General features: G+C 34.9%; 1 protein-coding gene and 1 pseudogene across 1 annotated transcript; one reads left to right on the top strand and one right to left on the bottom strand.

Annotated features, from left to right (window-relative positions):
* The first annotated feature begins 274 nt into the window (after window positions 1-274).
* LOC120188941 lies at window positions 275-10,441 on the top strand (annotated as a pseudogene).
* Window positions 10,442-11,865: 1,424 nt separating this feature from the next.
* Window positions 11,866-20,491, bottom strand: LOC120188559 (ABC transporter C family member 5-like). The gene is given in 11 exon segments (XM_039191949.1): window positions 11,866-12,389; window positions 12,484-12,723; window positions 12,829-12,892; window positions 13,349-13,654; window positions 14,082-14,296; window positions 14,824-15,217; window positions 15,321-16,013; window positions 17,046-17,132; window positions 17,215-17,535; window positions 17,665-19,911; window positions 20,218-20,491. Coding segments are annotated over 10 exon segments (4,551 nt in total). The 5' UTR covers window positions 19,783-19,911; window positions 20,218-20,491; the 3' UTR covers window positions 11,866-12,276.
* Between the last annotated feature and the right edge of the window lie 575 nt (window positions 20,492-21,066).

Below are 21,066 nucleotides of genomic sequence, written 5' to 3'. Positions count from 1 at the left end.
TTTTCCCCTCTTTAATAATATTGAATATATTATTTATTTTATAATTAATTGACTTCTTTGAATTCTATTTACTAATTGAATTAGCTTCAATATTTCAAATAATTTTATACCAATTCTCCTGAACATAGCCAGTATATATATATATATATATATATGATATAAGATTTTATTTCACAGAAACTCTCTTGTCCTTGGCAACGTTGCCATTGGATTATGTATCGGCCACGTTCGTTAAGTAAAGTAACGTCCGCTCAATGTTTAGGTAAGTCTGCCTTTTTATAGTATCAGGTTATCTGCATTTTTATTCCTTTAACCCTTCAACACCCATTTTTCAGTTCTTTGCTCATCAACAACCCAGCAATGTAAGTCTCCCAAATCACTTACATCATCATTTTCCATTGATCCTTTTTGCTTCTTTTTTGTTGTGTTTTGGTTATATTTGCATTTGAATGAGATGACAGGGAGAACAGATTGAAGCCAATGGATGCAGAGCAGCTGAGGGAGTATGGTCACAAGATGGTTGATTTCATTTCTGATTATTACAAAACCATTGAGAATTTCCCTGTTCTTAGCCAAGTTCAGGTCTTTATACATACATCTCTAATCATTTCTCCCTTTTGTCTTGCTTTTTTGTTTTGCTTTAGTCTGGAAGATAGTTTTAAATTTCTAACGGTCTATGGTGGAGATATACATTTGAATGTAAATGTATGTCACTAAAACAGCGGTTTAGATGCTTGTCTTTCTTTTTTACATGGAATAATGTTATTTTTCTTAGTTGTGCTTGTTTATTTGTGGTCATTTATATGCAGCCTGGACACCTTCGTAACTTGTTACCGGATTCTGCACCTAATCAACCGGACTCGTTTCAGCATGTTCTTGACGGTAAAGTTTCTCAATTGATTCTTGAATTTCTTAAATCACCTAATAAAAATATAGAAGTGAGTAATAATAAAATGTGTGTCAATGGGTGCATCACCATGTGATTTAGGATGTATTCCCCTAAAGGATTACTCTAGTTATTGCATTGTATTCTTTTTCATGAATCAACATTCTTCTGATTGCAGACATTCAGGCAAAGATATTGCCCGGGGTTACTCACTGGCAGAACCCAAATTATTTTTGCATACTATCCTTCCAATAGCAGTGTTGCTGGATTTTTGGGAGAAATGCTTAGTGCTGGTCTCAATATTGATGGTTTTAGTTGGATTACATCTCCTGCTTCAACTGACCTTGAAATGATTGTTTTGGATTGGCTTGCTAAGATGCTTAAGCTACCCGAAGATTTCCTTTCAGCAGGCAAGGACTTGGGATTTTATATATATATATAATTCTGATACAGAATGCAATTTTGGGTCTAGGCATTTTCATTGAATTCTTTCTAGCACCACAAGAATGAAAGTGTAAAATATCTCTAAAGTTTATGGAATGAGGTCGGTAACTGTGTTGCAGGACAAGGTGGTGGAGTGATTCAGGGCACGGCAAGTGAAGCTGTTCTAGTTGTTTTATTGGCTGCTCGTGACAATATTTTGAGGAGGGTTGGAAAAGATGCACTTGGAAAGCTTGTAGTTTATGCATCCAATCAAACACATTCTGCCTTGCAAAAAGCCTGCCAGGTATCGATGTGAATTAGAGTCCATCTCTAGCTTTATTTCTTTACTCCTTTATGTGAGATTAATGAGATTATGATGATGTTCAAATGGTGTACGATTACTTGATCTATGTATATTATTTAGCCACTGTAGTAAATGCTCATGTTATCTGTTTGAGCTAATCGAATTACATATTTAGCATTTAATTGCAGATAGCAGGAATCCATCCTGAGAATTGAGGCTGCTAAAGGCAAACTCTTCTACCAACTATGCACTTTCATCAGAGTTGCTGAGTGAAACAATTTCACATGACCTTACCATTGGCTTGATTCCATTCTTTTTATGTGCCACTGTAAGAAGCAAAATGACATCTTTTGCTTTACAATATATACTTGTCCTTTTCACTTGCCCAAAATCACAATTTGATTGAGATATTATGAGATGATTATCTTTGTAGGGTATTTCCTTTACTTTATTGAACATAGAAGCCTATTAGGACAGTGTCATATCTGTAAAGGTTATGATCCATATTAATAACTCAGCGTTTGATTCATTCCTTGTATGGTAATTTTTTCTCAGGTTGGCACAAGTTCTTCAACTGCAGTTGATCCTTTGTTTTCACTAGGAAAGATTGCTAAGGTAATGTAAAATTGGAGGAAACTTGCTCTGGAATCTAGACCAATATAAAAGTTATGTTTGATTGGTTGATGCATAAGTTATAAGTAACTTCATATATCATTTAACTTTAGGCATGAAATTCTGTCAATAGCGATAAGATGGAAATATCAAGCCACCTATGTGGACTGAAACATGAAGCACAAGCCTTTGAAATTTACGAAAATGATTAAATATGTAACTCATTTACAGAGATTGTATAAAACCTCTACACAAGACTTATGTTACCCGGACTTGGGGTGAGTGCCAGGGGTATGTATAATGTATGTGGTACGCTCATTACTCCAAGTCTTTTCATGTTTAACATGACATATGAGCATTTAACATGACGGCCATTTTCTAAATGTGGCTATTACATGACCAACAAAATAACAGATGGGTGTATAGAAGTGCATTAGTTCAGGCCCTCTCTACAAATCCAGAGTTTCTGAAGAATAAGGTTAAGTGTTGTTCTGTGTTGAGGAAAAGTTTGATTTCATCCAAATCTGGATAAGCCTTTAGTTACCTTCTCGTAAATTGGTTGTGCACACCAGATATATAAGATACATTTGTCTCAAAATGTGGCCGACTCTGAATGAGTCAGGACCCTGTTTCTTATGTACACTCGTAAATCTTCCAAATCAGTGGCAGCTTGTCTGCTGGAGACACGAGGATTGGTGGTGTCGTAACCGGTTTTCGCCCCGGGAACGAAAAAAAGAAATGGTGGATAAATAAATGGTTTTTATTGAAATATTTTAGAGTCGCCATCGACCTTTTGGGTTAGGTAAGTCGAATACCTAAAAATTATATTTTAAAAGCGTTTTTAAAAAAACATTATTTAAAAGATAAACTGATCTACGTATAACCAAAAATTCATTCTTTTAGTAAATAAAATAGATTCGTGGTCGATTACATTTGGGGAATGATTAGCACCCCATAACACCCAAAAATTGTACCCGTTGATTATATATTGTCTCTATTAGTGGAAATCTAAGAATTTGAATATAAATTTATTTTACGATCCTTTTATTCCATATTTAATCGTATAATTTTATTTAAAGAAAATTCTAAGAAAAATAAAAAATATTCCAATATTTTCAATCGAAGAGAAACTATTTCTTAAAATGTTTTAGGACGAATACTTCTCTTTTCGACCGAAATAATAAAAATGTGATAATTCTTCCGAATAAATAATATTAAAATAATTTGATATAACCAAAAATTAAATAAATATATTTTTAGTTTTTTTATAAGTAATATATTTATTATTTTAAAATATCAAAAAAAGGATATTTAGTTATTAAGATAATATTAAAAAATAAATAAATATTATTCTTTAATTAAATTATAAAATTAATTAAATTAATTATCATAAGATATTATGATTATGAATAAAATAATATGAAATTAACGAAAATATTAAAAAACGTTTACCAAAAATATTAATTAGCATAATATATTTTAAAAATTGATATTATGATTAATTAATGAATAAAATACATAAAAAATTGGAGTAAAATATTATTATTAATTAAAATAAAAAAACATGAGAATAAGATTTAAATATGATAAAACTTTATAGACAAAAGTTAGTGCTCTATCTTATATTAAATTAAACAAATTTAAAATTGAGCACCCATAAATATAATGCTCTTATTAAAATAAAAAAAGAATAAAAAATTAATGTGGTTATAAAATAATAAACGTGGGATTCAAAAATTTGGACAAAAATTAGTGGAATATATTATAATGTTTTACTTTTCTAAATTTTTTATTATTATTTTTACTAATGGAATCAATTTGTGTCATTATTATTGTTTAATTATTTATTATATGTATTTTATTTTAAATACTAATATATATATTATTAGAATACATATGTGACTAAAATAAAAGTAATAAATAATTATTAGATTTAGAAATTTTAATTATAAAAATAAAATTACGATTAAATAATAACCAAAATAATAATATATAAAATATTATAATTAAAAGGACTAAATATGTTATTTACCATAAAATATATAAACATGAGAAAGTGACTAAATTGTAAATAGGCTCATAAATTAGAGGGATTATTTCGTGATTTCCTTATTTTACGTGAATAAAGTAATGAACTCCAAAGCTTAGGAACTTGACACATGGTTTACCCAAAAAAATTATAAACATGAAATTCATCTTCTTCCTCCTTATTTCATATGCAGAACACCCCAAAAACTTCTAACTATCTTATTTTCTGTGTTATTTATTTATCTATTTAACTTACTTTTTTTGAAAATAAATAAAAATAGAATATAAAGCTAAAAAAAATAAAATAAAATGTAGAAATAACATTTGTAGAACTTTTTATTTCTGACTTTCTTTGTGTATTTTGCTAGATTTCTCCTCTATTTCTCTTGATTTTTGTGTGTGTAAATTTTACATTTTGTTCTGGGGGTTTTTATAGCCCCAGTTTACATGAAGAATCAAAGATGATTTTTCCTTGTAAATTTTACATGTGTGGTTGTTGTAGGGGACCAGCTATTGTTGGTGGAAGCTACTGGAATTTTTGTTGAGGGGTGCTGCAGGTGCTAATTGGAGCAGGGAACCAGTTGGACCAAGGTAAAAATGGCTCGTTGATATGGAACAGGAATGGAGCAAAGACATAAAGCACCATTTTTAGCTTGAATTGTTCAAACTTTTGAGCTATGCGTTCTTCTTATTATGAACTTTTTGCTCACTTCGAACGAGTTCTTCTTCATATGAGTTTTTCTCATTATGAACTTCTTCTGGAAATGTTGATGCTGATCTATTTCCATATGTAATAGAGTTGAGGAAAATGTTGATTAAGTTCTTCAGATTATGAACTTCTTCTTCCTCTTTAGATGAGTTCTTCTTATTACGAACTCTATATGGAAATGTTGATCCTCGAAAGAGATGTGGTTGATTCAACTTCATATGTGATGAATTAAGACAAGGTTAAACAAGTTCTTCTCATTATGAAATTCTTCTTCCTCTTCAGATGAGTTCTTCTCATTATGAACTTTTCCTGGTAATGTTGATGCTGATCTATCTCCTTCTGTGATAAAATCAAGTGAAAGGTTGAAAAGTTCTTCTCATTATGAACTTCTTCTTCCTCTTCAGATGAGTTCTTCTCATTATGAACTCTTCCTGGCAATGTTGATGCTGATCTATCTCCTTCTGTGATAGAATCAAGTGAAAGGTTGAAAAGTTCTTCTCATTATGAACTTATTCTTCCTCTTCAGATGATATTTTCTCATTATGAACTCTTCCTGGCAATGTTGATGTTGATCTATCTTCTTCTGTGATAGAATCAAGCGAAAGGTTGAAAAATTCTTCTCATTATGAACTTCTTCTTCCTCTTCAGATGAGTTCTTCTCATTATGAACTCTTCCTGGCAATGTTTATGTTGATCTATCTCCTTCTGTGATAAAATCAAGCGAAAGGTTGAAAAGTTCTTCTCATTATGAACTTCTTCTTCCTCTTCAGATGAGTTCTTCTCATTATGAACTCTTCCTGACAATGTTGATCCATCGAGTGATGAATTCGAATCTTTGTTAATCCTTGGAATTCCTTTCAAATATTTAACATTGATAAAATGAATGGAAATGTCCCTATTTTTTACAAATGCCTAAATATGATGCATGATATAATTTTAAAATTATGAGCTCCTGTATTCTCATCAATTGATGTTTCATTCTCTTAACGAGTCTTTATCTTTGCTAAGATTTCTTCTTTGCTTGGATTTGACTTGCTCTTTTCATAAATTCTTCATTTAGATCAATTTCCCAAAGCACCCATCAATTTCTCTTTGCTAAGAGTTTCTTTTTCTGCTTTATTTGTCTTCAAATGACTTTATGGCAGAATAAACTTGTTCGCCTTTCAACAATGATTGCAATTGTTGACATTGAGATTTACCTTGGATTCCATGCACTCAATAGTATTAACATAAAGTGATAGCCAGAAATCTTTTGCTTATTTCAAAATTATGTTAATCCATTTGCATGACTTTCAAAAAGAAATTGAATTTCGAAAATATAAACTTGGAATCTATTAATAAATATATAGAAATGTATTTAAAGTCATGACAAACATAGGAATGATAAAAATTCAAATGACTCAACAAATTATTAGCATAAGTATTTCTAAACTAATCAATTTGATATAATTTAGAGCACTGAGGTAAGCTTATGTTTGGAAGATCTCAAACGTTGCTCGAATGCTTGTAGATGTAAAGCTTCTCCCAAAATATCAATCTCTTAATAGGGTTTTAATTGCCAGATGCCTAATATTAACATGCATTTGAACAGCCCTTTCAGGTTTTCAACTCAAATCCTTCATTTGGTTGCGAGACGCCCTTTGTGGGTTTTCATCTTGATCCTCATTTTCTATTATTATTTTTTTCTTTCTTTCTTTTTCCTTTTTTTCTTTTTCCTTTTCTTTTTTCTTCTTTTTTCTTTTCTTCAAGTATAATATTTCTTGACAGAATCTGAGTTTATTGGGTTTCTCAGAACTTTTCCATCCATTTATGCCAAGATCAACGCTCCTCCGGAAAAAGCCTTTTTACAACATATGACCATTCCCAATTAGGCATCCATTTCCCACGTAAATCTTTATGTATAGGCAAGATTTTTTTTCCAGCACTAGATCACCCTTTTAGAATTCTCTTGGATGTACTTTCTTGTCATGAGGCTTCATCATCCGTTTCTGATACATCTGTCCATGGCAAATAGCTTTCAATCTCTTCTCCTCAATAAGGTTCAATTGATCAAATCGAGCTTGGATCCATTCAGATTCATCCAAGTTTACCTCTGTCAAGATTCGAAGTGATGAAGCCTTTTATATTGCCATTTAGAATGAAGATGTGTGTAAAGCGAATGAAAAAGTCATGTTGGATTTGTAATTTTTTTTTCATTTATATAATCAACTAGAAATTCCCTCTAATCCGTGGCTTTCCTCCGGATCACTGAAACTATGGATGGTATTACGACTGTATGGCTTGGAAAACCTGCAGTGCTATATAAGAAATCATATCGAGTTGGCCAAACATTTAGATAACCTGGTTGTTCAAGATCCAAGATTTGAGGTAGGTGTGCTCTTATATATATATAATTGATGTAGATCTTAAGAGCCACCTATAAGTCATTGTGACTGGAAACGGCATGCTGATGAGCAAAGTTTAAATGAAATGATCAAACAGTTCCTGCTTTATGTTACAGATGATTCATCTAATACCATTTTAGAATATTAGACATTCACATACATGAATATAGCCACCATGGGCAAGTTTTAACTGAAATGATTAAAATATTAGACATTCACTTGATTGCTGTGAAGGACCTTAGTTAAACAGGAGTGTCAGAGCAAGTGCTTTGTGGCAATGACTCTATCCCCTACGAGCACCATCTAATGTTTAGAAGTTCATGATATTAATAATGAGCAGATACCGACAATAAAGTCAGCCATTTTGGATCTGTTTAGATTTAAAAAATATATAAACTAATAAGGCAAACTTCCTTGATATATATTGTCTAATCCTTCTTAAACTAGGACATGTGACGAATTGGAACTAGAGCTATAGCTGTACTGCATCTTAATCAGGTTGCACATTACAATGTCTGCTTAAAGCATTGGAAAACTGGGTATATACAGTTGTCGAGAGGTCGCAAGAGTTTTCCTTTTTATCGGATCCCAAGTTCATGATTATCATAATCAGGCAGATGATGTAAGATTAGTTGTCTAATGATACCAACCAACTCCATAATGCTGTATCTATAATCCAATCTGCTGGCTTTTCATTTTTCATGTTTAGCCTTTAGTGAAACTCTCTCGTAAAGTCTAATTTGATGCCCTGATGCAACAAAACAAACAGAATATAGCCTTGTCCTTAAGAGAGTCACAATTCTCAAGACGTTGGACTAATAAGAAAGATAATTTCATTTACTATTCTTTTGCTCATACACGAGTTGATGTCTATGGTTGATTTATGTTAAGAAAAAAATGCAGTGTTAATGATGGATCACTTGTATATCTCATCTGAGCAGGTCGTCGTCCCTCGGATATTTTCATTAGTTTGATTCCGTTTTCTGCCTCCTAATGATGAAGATCATGGCAACAAATTGAACCATGAACTTTTAGATACTGTAAACTCAACAGGGAATGTCTTCATATCGCACACGGTAAGTGTTCTATGTAGGGTACCTGAACTAGTGGTATATGCATTGTTGGCACATTATCTAAGAGCAATGAGGATATTTCATTAGTTGATTCCGTTTTCTGCCTCCTAATGATGAGATCATGGCAACAAATTGAACCATGAACTTTTAGATACTGTAAACTCAACAGGGAATGTCTTCATATCGCACACGGTAAGTGTTCTATGTAGGGTACCTGAACTAGTGGTATATGCATTGTTGGCACATTATCTAAGAGCAATGAGTTAAATGATAAATGCAGGTTTTATCAGACAAATAGGTGCTAAGGTTTGCGGTTGGTGCTCCATTGACAGAAGAGAAGCATGTGAATGCAGCATGGAAAGTTTTGCAAGATAAGGCCACTTCCTTAATTACTGGGGGAATCCTTCTGCTAAATTTTCTCTTTATCAGTAATTTGGAATCAATACTGTATTTAATTTTAAAGTTATATTTGTTTCAAAGTTAAACTGTTTACCCCTTCATAATTCAATAAGAGAAAATAATTTCAGTGATCGAAAATGTCTTATAATATACAATTTTAACCAACTTTTTTGGATTTGCAAAAATAACCAACGAATTCGCATCTCGAAATCGAATTCGCAACTCGAAATCCAATTTCGCAACGCAATTTCCGAATTCGCAACACAGAAGTAGAATTCGCAACTCGAACATGGAAATTTTTGCAACTCGAATTCGCCAATTTCGCAACTCGAATTCGCCAATTTTGCAACTCAAATACCCGATATAGGTAAACACGGTAAAAAAATCCGAATTCGCCAATTTGAAAATTGAGTTGCGAATTTGGCAAATTCGTGTTGCGAAATGTAAAATCATTTCGACGGTTCGTTTGTTTGGTTAAAGTTAAACGAACGAACATGAACATACACTCGTTCGTGTTTGTTCAATTCATTTACAGGCATATGTTTAGCTGAGTGATTCATACGTGGACTTAGCAACTGAGATTTTTCTTTAAGAGGCGAGATTTTACATTTCGCAACACGAATTTGCCAAAATCGCAACTCAGTTTTCAAATCGGCGAATTCGGATATTTTACCGTGTGTACCTATATCGGTAATTGAGTTGTGAAATTGGCGAAATAGAGTTGCGAAATTGGCGAATTCGAATTGTGAAAACGAAATTCGCGTTGCGAAAATTTCCATGTGGGAGTTGCGAGTTCTACTTCTATGTTGCGAATTCCAAATTTGAGTTGCGGATTCGGAAAATATGTTGCGAAATTGGATTTCGAGTTGTGAATTCATTGGTTATTTTTGCAAATCTAAAAAAAATTAGTTAAAATCGTATATTATAAAGCATTTTCGGTCATTCAATAATTCTTCTCTCCCCGATCCTATTGTAAAGAGGTGTATAATGATTGATTTGGACGGTCAATATTTTTTTCTAGAATTTTTATTTAAACATATTTAATATAGATAAACCGAAATTTCTTGTTTTAATATCAGAAAATAAAATATTTATATTTATATATTTTTATAATTAAATTTAAATTAAAATATTTTATTATAAACTATTAATTCGGGTCAGAATAAAGTAATCCAAATTAGAATTTTTTTTAAGTATAATTGTGCTGAACACGTACAAATACAACAGAATTTAAAGCATACCAATTTGGAAGTTATTTCTACCGGTGAGCTACCACAACAGCAATGAAGATAAGCACACAAATAAGAAGAGTGGAACCGATACTAACATTAGAATGCTACCAAACTCTGCTGTGCGCACCCTGCTAATTGACCTTGAACCTGAACAACAACACTCCTCTCCTAACTTCAAATCTCCAGAATAGAGATGAACCCCTGAATTCTTGATTCTTATGACGCTCCCCAGCAAAACGCAGCTATTGGTCCCTTGGACGTTGCTGTTGGTATGGATGTTGATGCAGCAGCAACCTTCCGGCGGTTCGCCCGAGCTGCTGCTGCCACGGCGGATGAATGTCGTTGCCCCGACATTGCTTCCTTCCAAGTTAATGCGGTTCAACGACCCTAAGCTGATTTCTGGAGTCGTCCTGGTGCTGGTTCTTGACATTGTTCGATTGGGGTTTTGTTTTTTTTTTCTTCTGATGGCTTTGTTTTTGAATTGTGTGGGGAAATAATAATAATAATAATAATAAGAGATTCCGAGTCCATCGCCAATGCTTTTGCTTTGCTTGCGCCGTGAGGCCACTTTCCGCCCGCTACAAGAAAAATACAAGGTTCCATACTTGTAGTGAAAGGCCAAAACACGAAAATGACAATGACAGCAAATAGGAACAAGAAAACTTGGCACTGAAACATGAATATTATTACAAGAGTAAAATACACCTCCGATCCCTCAATTATGTGTTTGGTAAAGAGTTACTATTTTTCTAAATGTTACAAACTAGTCAATCAATTAGAATATTATTACAAACAGATCATTTATAGGTTAAAAATGAAACATTTCTATTGAAACATGGTATAATAACAATTTTAATACCAAAAATGATTCATTCTATTAATTTAATCCTAATTTGAAACAATTTAATGAAGTTAACCCTTCATATTTAAAATTTCTATAAATTTGATCCTTTTACAAATTAGCTTACCCTTATTCCCATATGTAATGGGGTAAGGGGGAGGTAGGATAGTAGGCTGCCCCCAACGCCAGGTTGAGAGCAGCTTCCGTGGGAGACCTATGAATTATGAACTCGATCCCACGACCTCAAGGTTAAGAATCTTATGCTCTACCAACTGAGCTGGACGGTCATTTCCAAAAAAAAATTGATCCTTTTACAATATTGTTAAACCAAGAGAGCACATCAAATTAAAGTTGTAGTTAAATAATATTTAAATGACTATTATCGAACATATAATTACTTAAGATCACCTAATAATAAATTAGGTTGGAGATCTGAAAATTGGGTGACAAGGGATTGAGACTGGGTTCAACTTGATCCTTTCTCTTAATTTAGGCCATGGAAAATGTGAACAAACTTCAACAAATTCGAAATATTACAATATCGATCATTAGAAAATCTCGTAAAACTTTGGGTGTTCCCTTGCATAAAATTGAATTTTATGTGTTCGTCTCTGGCAGTAATGTACCATTTGATTCAAATTGCATGTTATGGAATCTTTAGTTGCATTACTCAAACATGGAGTGTGCTACATGCAGATATATTTAACAAGATTTCATATACTAAAAATTGATTTTAAAGAATCGAATCCGCCAAGTATATTGCCTGTTGAATGTCACTTTCTTAGGGTAGCTGCAGCAGTATATTGGATATAATTGAAGGAGAAGAGAGATGATTTGAAAGCAAAATTCATAGGAACGAAACAAAATTTATATTCTTCAGTCTACAACTGAATTTTTGCCAGTATTAGAAACTTCGACTCTACAGCTTGTCCTAATTACAGTGGAACATTTGTCCTAAGCACTACCTTATTGCACATCTTTGAACAAATATTACCTTCAGTGAATTATTTATTAACTCTACCATTCCTCCGGCTTATTTTCCGTTCCGCTACTAAGGTATGCCGAGTTGCTAAGCGTTAACTGTGCATGAATACCCCAAATTCACTCAAGGGGGTAATGAGTTAACTACCTTGACATGGAAATTACTTTTCCTCTACTCTGAGGTTTTGGTTTAATATCTTGATGTGCAAATCTGTCGGTCGAAATTACTTTTCCTCTACTCTGAGGTTTTGGTTTAATGTCTTGATGTCCAAATCTGTCGGTCGCTATTCGTAACCGAGTTTGTCAAGTGCTGTGAGAGAAAAGCAGCAATACCTTGTTCACTCTTGGATAGAGCCTTAGCTTCCAATGCCCGAGTTGAAGAATTTTGGGACAGGCGATCTGTTTCAAAATTCTGGTATGCCACTGGATCTTGATGAATACTCGGTTACCAACTTTAGAAACATGGATGATTTATCCTCGAGGAGACGTTGCGGTGTATCAAACTCTGCTACTCGACCTGCAAATAAGTTCCCAATTCATTGTACATAGATGAATAATACTGAAGCATCTCAAACTTTAAGATGAAATACTCAAAGATATGTTTTACATACCATCACTTAGCACCAAAACAAGATCACTGTCGATTACTGTTGGAATACGATGTGCAATAGTACAGACTGTGCAGTTCTTGAACTCCGTCCGGATGATCTTCTGTATGAGATTGTCAGTGGCAGTGTCAACTGATGCTGTCGCTTCATCTAGTACAAGTATTCTTGCCTGTTTGAGCAAAGCCCGGCCCAGGGAAACAAGTTGTCGCTGCCCCACGCTCCAGTTATCTCCGTTTTCTGAAACTGCATATTTTTACATCAAATAAAAATGATCAATCAACAACATGGAACTTCAAAGGGCTTTTGCCTCTCCTTACATCAATGGTGTCCAGGAGGGATGGTACAAACCTAGTGCATCAAGCTTGTGTTCTTTCTCACGAACCATGTCTCCAAGCTGAGACTTCTCAAGTGCCTGAGACAGAAAATTTCAGTACTTAATTCGGTGCACATCGTTCAACATGATCATATTACAAGATTCAACAAATCATATTTCAGCATGGCAAGATTGTTACTTGAGAAAAGATGATATAGACATTAATGTTCGAGAATTGTTTTGGTGCTAAGTGGTATTTGTAAATCAAGTGTATTTTTCTAATAATGATGATGTTCGTTAAGTGTTTCAAACTAGATCAAACGTATAATTTATCAGTAACAACTTATTCTAGAAACTGATAATCTCAGTGAAAAGAACGACAAAATCTTCAATAAAAGAATTATAAACTCGGAAATTATTTAAAATTACTAGAACTATTAATTATTTCAGAGGTGAAGAACATTGAGAATGTGTATAAAGAGATAAATGATAGAACTTGAAAGAAGAAACCTGTGAACTCAACAAAACTGGTGAGCATGCAAGTGAAACTCATACCTCCCAATTATCATGATCTGAATGCTCTTCAAGAGGATCAAGATTGCATCTAATAGTTCCTTCAAATAAAGTAGGATCCTGGGGAATGATACTAAGACGGCTACGAAGGTCATGGAGCCCAATTGTTGAAATGTCGATGTTGTCTATAATGATTTTTCCACCGGCTGGTTCAATCAATCGGAACAATGCTTGGATCAAAGTGGATTTACCGCTGCCAGTACGCCCAACAATTCCAATCTTCATGCCGCCAGGAAAGGCACAGGATACCCCATGAAGCACCACAGGAAGATTTTCACCATATCGAACCTTCAAAACAAGGATATAAAAAGAAATGAAAAAGTCAGCATGTGGTGCCTGTAATATTTAAAGAGAAAATGTTTAATCCTTTTTCTCCAGCATCATTGGAAAAATAAAACCATGCATCCCCCATTGATCACACTGTCCTCTACAATCTCTCCCCCTCCTTTTTTGGGATGAAAACAAAAAACATTAACAAAATCCAAATTTCCCAAATAATTGAACTTCATCAAGCAAGGGAGAAGAGAATACAAAGATGACAAAACCGATATTCAGTTTTTAGCAAGAGGAGTTCTTGAAATGACACGAGATTGTACAATATCATGCAATGAAGTACTACTGGGAAAGAGCCAATGAAGAAAGGGACACATATTTATGTTACAAGTAAAAAGAAAGTACTGCATGTTGTCATGAAGAACAATTGGATATGGTATACCTTTAAATCAACCAATTCAATTGTTCCATTTTCGGGCCATGAGGACGGAGGGCAAGAGTTTTCAATAACAGGAGGAGCTTCACTCTGAATTTGGCTGTACTGATAAATCCTCTCTATGGAAATAATTTTATTCTCAAGCTTGCAAAAGCTAAGTATCCACCGAGATAGCCGTGCATTTAAGTTAAGGCCATATGTCACAGCAAGGCCAGCCATACCTGTTTAGAAGCCGCAGGAATCATTAACACCAACATTTACGATGACTAACAACATTTTTTTTTCATTTTTGTGATATATCTGATATAGTATTGTACTAATGAAGTTTATCTGGCTCTCCACCTCTTGAAGGATCAGAGGGAAATTTGTCTTCCGTATCCTAAAGCATAGTAGAAAAAGGAATGCACAATAATGTAACTGAAAGTACCCAAGAACTCTAGGGGCCCTCATAAAAGACACGCTGCAAAGCAATCACTTCAGTATAACATATCCCTTGACCCTTGTGAAAATGAAAAAAATGATGGGGCTAGGATTTTAGGATTGGCTGTGCACTCTGCAGAACAAGATTTTAACAAGGTAAAATAAAGAATTTCCAAAACTAAAACACACCAATCGTTTACTTGTCTTTAAATTTGTAAGTGAGATATCAGTTTTACTTTAAATTTGCAGTGCATATCACTCAGGACCACTCGATTTTTTTACAAAAATAAGCAGATAAATAAAATTATAATTCAAAATATTTGCTTACTTGGATCAATAGTTCCATGTGGAAAACTCACGAGCAAAATCATGCAAAAAGCAAATACAAAGGTTGAAAGTAACTCCATCCGCAGGCAGCAACTCATCAGACTTGAAGAATGAGAAAAGCAGAATAGACTAAAAGAAATAAACTAGTAAATAAGGTGATTCCATTTCTCTCGATCTATGAGAGCAATCGAACTCAACAACAGAAATTTTAGGTAAATAGAAGCAACTACCTGCATCCACAAGCAAGCAATAGTCATCGGGACAACAAGCAGAAGAACTTGCCAAGTAACTTCTGTCATCACGCCAACAATCCCGAGAAGCTGTATTGTTGTTGAAGCAAACCCACCAAGTCTAAAAGGAATATCAAGGTCCACAACACTTTGATCAATAGACACCTGCGATTTTACAATCGACCAACATCATATAATCTGAATAAAAGAAACTGGACAACAACAAAAAAGATTATTTTGCAACTAACAGTTAAAAGAAAGAACTTACTCGATTCAAGATGCGCCCAGAAGGAGTTGAATCAAAAAAAGACATTGGAGCACGAAATACACTTCTAAGCATATTGAGAAACAGTTTTTGTGCAGCTGCTAGACCGAACGTAGCTACCAGAACAGCCCTGACAAATATAAACCAAGAACTCCCAAATGCAAGGGCCATATAAACAACAAGTAGGACCATAGAACTGACTTTTGCTTCGTCTTCTTCAGTCTGGGGATTAGCCCATGCCATCCACCAGTTACTAGCTATTTGAAGGAACTGAAATAATGTTTGTGCAACAACAATGAGCGGTATCAAAATGCCTTTATATGCAGCTGCCATATATGATAAGTACACCTTCATGCTGACTCTTCCTTTTATCCTTTCCTCTTCTTGAACAAGCTGTTTTTTCCTCCTCTTTGCTTTCTTTTTCTCTTTAATTGCTTTCTGGTCTGAAGCTGATGCACCATCTTCAACTTCCTTGACCAAACTGTCAATATTATTTCCAGCTGAATCACATTTCTTATTCAGTATTTTTGGCCCATCGAGAAGCAAATTTTCATCTGAATCTTCTGATGAGAAACTTGGAATATCCATTGCTTCAATTGCTTCATGGTGAGCTGAGACCAGAGCATTGAAATCCGTGCCTGCTTGTAAAAGTTCATCATATTTTCCTGCCTGTATGATGCGACCTTCCTTAAGAACCTGAAATATGATTGATGACATGAGAATAAAATATTCTGAACACCATACTAAAACAATCTATTAAGAAAAAAAGGGAAGCAGAAAATTATAGTGGATCCCAGAAAATGCAACAACCGAATCTTGAACTACAATTACTCCAAAGAAAACTCATCATATGAAAAACAGTTGAATGGGGAACGAGGAGCTTTCAGTCAAAAAACACATGTTCAACAGCTTTAAGCTTGGCTTCCCTGTAAAGGTACAATTAATCTCACATGCTACTATTTAGACCACCCTTTCTTTTTTACTGTTCAGATGTCAAAAACAAATATATCTAATTCATTAATTAGATAATAGTTGAATCATTACTGACTTTGCCTTAGTATTTTTGACAGTGTGCTGCTACCTCCTATGGTGTCTCATGTAGCATGTCATTACAATCTAATTCAGATAATCATTCAACCCAGCTACTTTAGCATTCGATCATTCATATTCTAGAACCTCCAAAACTGGATGTGAATTGGATAAAGAGAGCACATGAACTCAATGAAAAATAATATTCTATGGCTTGGGAGGTGACGAGAGCGCACGGCCTTGAACAAGGCTTAGTCCAGAAAAATAATATATATTTTCTCAATGAAAGGGAAGGCAATGCACAAGCAAAGCCATGAACTCGAGTTTGCAACCAATAAACATGTCTGTGTGGCCAAAAACAGAACAATAGAAAATTATACATGCCACCAATGTCATTTTAGAACCTTCAAGAAATAAATCCAATCAAAATACATGAGGAAATTAATATATAAAACATGTATACAGCATCCACTTTATCAAAAACTTGGATTTTTTTAACAATAAAAACTAACACCTCAACAAGTTACACTATCTAAAATGTTTTGCTTCAATTTTCTTCAGATCATATAGAAACTTAAGCACACAATGTGCTACGGCTTGAATTTTAGTAAGCACCATGCATTCATCCCATGATAAAGAGTGCACTTAAAGCATACAACATTGCATACTAGAGTGCCAGCTAAAAAAAACATTCCATACCAGTATCAAATCAGCAGAGGGCAGAAACTCAACTTGATGTGTCACAAAAACAACAGTCTTACTCGCTAGTGCTGTCATTATGTATTCCTGCAGTTCCAAGTAAATGACATGTCAGCCAAATTACATTGTTATGAACAGCAATATATGTGGTATATTGACTGAGTCATACCTTGAATAGTTCTGAGCCGGTGTGAGCATCAACAGCACTGAAGGGGTCGTCAAGTAAATATGTATCAGCATCTTGATAAAGTGCCCTTGCAAGCTGCACACGTTGCTTCTGTCCACCACTCAGATTGATACCCCTATCTCCAATTATGGTCTGATCTCCATGTGAAAAAAGTTCAAAATCTTTCTTCAGTGAACAAGCATGGATAACGTTCTTGTATTTAGCTTTATCCATCGGACTACCAAAAAGAATGTTCTCTTCAATATTTCCAGACTGTATCCAAGCAGACTGAGAGACATAGGCAGTAGTACCGCACGCTCGAACCTGTTTGAACATCAAATCGAAATATAGCAAATCTAAAACCCTTCCCATTGTAAGAGGGAGAAATTAAAAATAGCAAAGAATAAAATTTGAGGTGGAAAATGGTTTAGAAGTATTATGAACCAGACTTACTTCACCAGAGATTTTAGGGATCTCCCCGAGGATGCAAGAGAGAAAGCTTGACTTCCCAGAGCCAACCATGCCACAAACTGCCACATGCATCCCGCTTTCTACTTTCATTTGTATTCCAGATAATGTGGGCCTGGAAGAAGAGGAAGGATCCCAGCAAAACTCACCATCCTTGATCTCTATAGCCACCTTTGACATTCCTCGAGGCAGAACAATGGTGGCGTCTTCCTGCAGTTCTTCTTCCTGCAGGAATCCTGATATTCTATCAAGAGAGACCTTTGTCTGAGCCATCATAGACACCAGGTCTGGAAAATTCCTAAGTGGCTCTTGAAGGATTCTGAAAGTGGCAAGTGCGGAAAGAACACTGCCTGCTGTGAGTTGACCTCCCAACAATATAGATGTGCCAAATGTAACAGCTGCAACAAATATTGGGGAGCTCCAGAAAATGAACGTAATAAAGGCCTGTGAATAGAGAGCTTTTCGTAGCCACCTGAATTCTACATCCCGCATCTCCTCCAATTTAACACGGTACCTCTCCTCCCAGGCTTGTAATTTCAGAATCCTCATGTTCCTTAGACACTCGGAAGTCTTCCTCATTCTTTCATCCTTGGCAGTCATTAACTTGTCTTGATAATCTTCTTGGACCTTTGCCAAAGGAACAGTAACAATTATGGATACAACGGTTGCAACCAGTGTGGCAATGGAAGCAATACCTACATTTTTATATAATATCGCAAGAGCAAGAATTATTTGCAAAGGAAGCATCCAAATGTCATGGAGATACCAAGAATAATCCCCCACTCTTTGAACATCAACTGCCATGTAATTAACAATTTCTCCACTGGTATGACTTTGTTTAGCTAAGCTTGAGAGCTTCAACCCCTTTTGATAGACCATTGCCGTTAGAGCTGATCTAACATGCATACCCAAAATGTCAACCCCGAGATACCACTGCCTGGTCGTCAGTGTCTCTATGAGCTTGGATACAAAAAATATTCCAGCAAGTACATAACCTTCATGAGGGAAAGTCTCCTTCCCTCCTAGGTAATCAACAAAGTAACTTATCATGTATGGGCCCACATAGGAAACAATAGTGTTCAGCAAAGCAAATACAGCATTACCAGCTGCTTCCTTCCAGAATGACTTCAAAATTGCCCAAGCCAAAGAAGGTTGCTTTGACTGGTTTTCAGCCTTCAGTTTTTCCCAATTCGAATTCAAAACCTTATAATTAGTCTTGGCTCGATCTTTTAGTGCAAGAAGGGGAATGTCCTTAAGCTCAAGCGGTCTCTTTGCACCAATTGAAAGAAGTGGATTAAGCCAAGAAAGTATAGCCAAACTAAAGAGTCCAGCATCACTATAAGGAGTTACCTTAAGACAGCCTGCCTCTTCTTCAAGCAAAGGCTCCTGAAGATCAGGATTTCTATACACTTCTATACCGGTTGCACCCCTAATTCCTACAAAGCAAAGAAATGCAAGAGCTGGGGTCACAGCAAAATTGGCCAGTACATGTGAAGTCAAGTGGTTCGAACCATCCACTAAGAATGATCTCCCATCAACGTACAGATTACACAGGCAAATCACAAAAGAAATAACCCACCATACCCTCAACAACAAGGGGAATTTCTCCAACCCCTTAAACTTACAATGGATAGCTGAAAAACTCAACACAGACCAAGCTAAACCTTGAGCAGCAGACAAGGAAATAACAGACCAATCCACAACTTTCCCATCAACAGCCTCCCTTATTAAACCAAATCCATCGAATCCTAGCACCACAACTTGCACAAGCAGTACATAGAAACAACAAAATACAGAGAATTTAAACCCAGTACCGACTATAGCGCCCCGAACTTCACCATCAACACTAATGCTTCTCCTGGTTGGGCTTGAATTCCCAACATAATCCTCCTTAAGAAATCGAGTTTGATGGATAAAGACAAGTATTTGCCTTGCAGATATTAGGAAAAGGAAAACTATGAGAAGTGTCAGATTGATGCAAATGGAGGATAGTTCCAATATGGGCAAACCTTGGTTTGTCCCCAGAAGGAAGAAATGTAGTTGTCCGGCGGATAATGAAGAAGAATAAGCTGTAATGCTATTGAGAAAAGGAGTGAAGCCCATTGTTTGGAAAGCTGGGTTGTTCGTGAAGGAGAGACGTGAGAATCAAGCTGAGTCGGTGGCTTTGTCGATGATGTCGATGAATCAAGTAAGAAGAGAGATCAAATCGTGTGAAGAAGAGCATCTCACCATCTGAAGCAATGGAAAGAGCAAAAGAACAACACAGAGAAAAAAGGGTTATTTAGAGACGGAATCTGCAGACCCACGCATGAAAACAAAATAGATTTTAACAACACGAAAAACGAAGACTGAAACGAAAAAAAAAGGAAACGATTCCTTTTATTTCCACTCTCCCCGTCTCATCTCTCTCTATGATATCTGGTGGAGAGAGGCGATGGAGTCAAATAAAGGGGACCAACAATAAAAATGAAAATTGAATGAAAACCAAAATCTGAAACTAAAATACCAAAAAAAACGAGTTTCTAAACAAAACTGAACCTGCGTTTTTGTCCTTTTATCAACCAGAAGATGATGCCTGGGCTCTCTTCAAAAGCTCTCTTTTTTTTTCCCAAAAAAAAGCCAATCCTTTGTTTTCAGATATATTAAAGGAGTACCACTCCTACGCCATCATTCCGCAATCCAAATGAATTATATCATTGAACTGAATAAGATGCTGAGCAGGCTAAACCCAATAAACCATATAGAATGTATAGAAAAGAAAGACAAAAACGCTGGAAGAAACCTATGAAATGTGTCTATGCTACATATATAATATATGAAGAGAGAGAGATGTTTAGTGTCTCTCAGTTTCTCTTTGGTTTCGTCTCTCTTTTCGTTGTGGAGAAATCTTAAAAATGCCCTGTTTCTTTTTTCTTTTAACCTTTCTTAGCACTTGCCGTGTGAGAACCTACGTGGAGTAAGTCTACAAAAATGAAGGATCTGTTTTAGTTAAGGGTAAATTACAAATTTTACCATTCAACTTACTCTCACTCCTATTTTGATCAATGAAATCTAATAATTTTCAATTTAATTATTTAATTTTTGAATTGTCTCGATTTGATCACTCTACCATAATATCATAAAAGGTGTAATGACATGACTTATTTTTATTAATATTTTATTATGACATTGATTATTCCATAATTATTAGAGTTTAAGATTAGTTGAGAGCTCTGAAGGAAAAGATAACACACCAAAAATACACAGATTCTTTCATTTATAGATTAAGTTCAATGTTAGGTTTATGAACTTTTATGGTATTTTATGTTAAATGGACACCACAGTTGTTTCCAATAGTGTGAAACAAAGTTTGGTGAAAACATTGAGACCCAACAATCATAGCGGATA

The sequence above is a fragment of the Hibiscus syriacus genome, unplaced genomic scaffold, assembly GCF_006381635.1.
Source record: "Hibiscus syriacus cultivar Baekdansim isolate YM2019G1 unplaced genomic scaffold, ASM638163v2 tig00116951_pilon, whole genome shotgun sequence".
NCBI lineage: Eukaryota > Viridiplantae > Streptophyta > Magnoliopsida > Malvales > Malvaceae > Hibiscus > Hibiscus syriacus.
The sequence above is the reverse complement of the archived record's forward strand: the minus strand, read 5'-3'. Positions and strand labels throughout refer to the sequence as shown.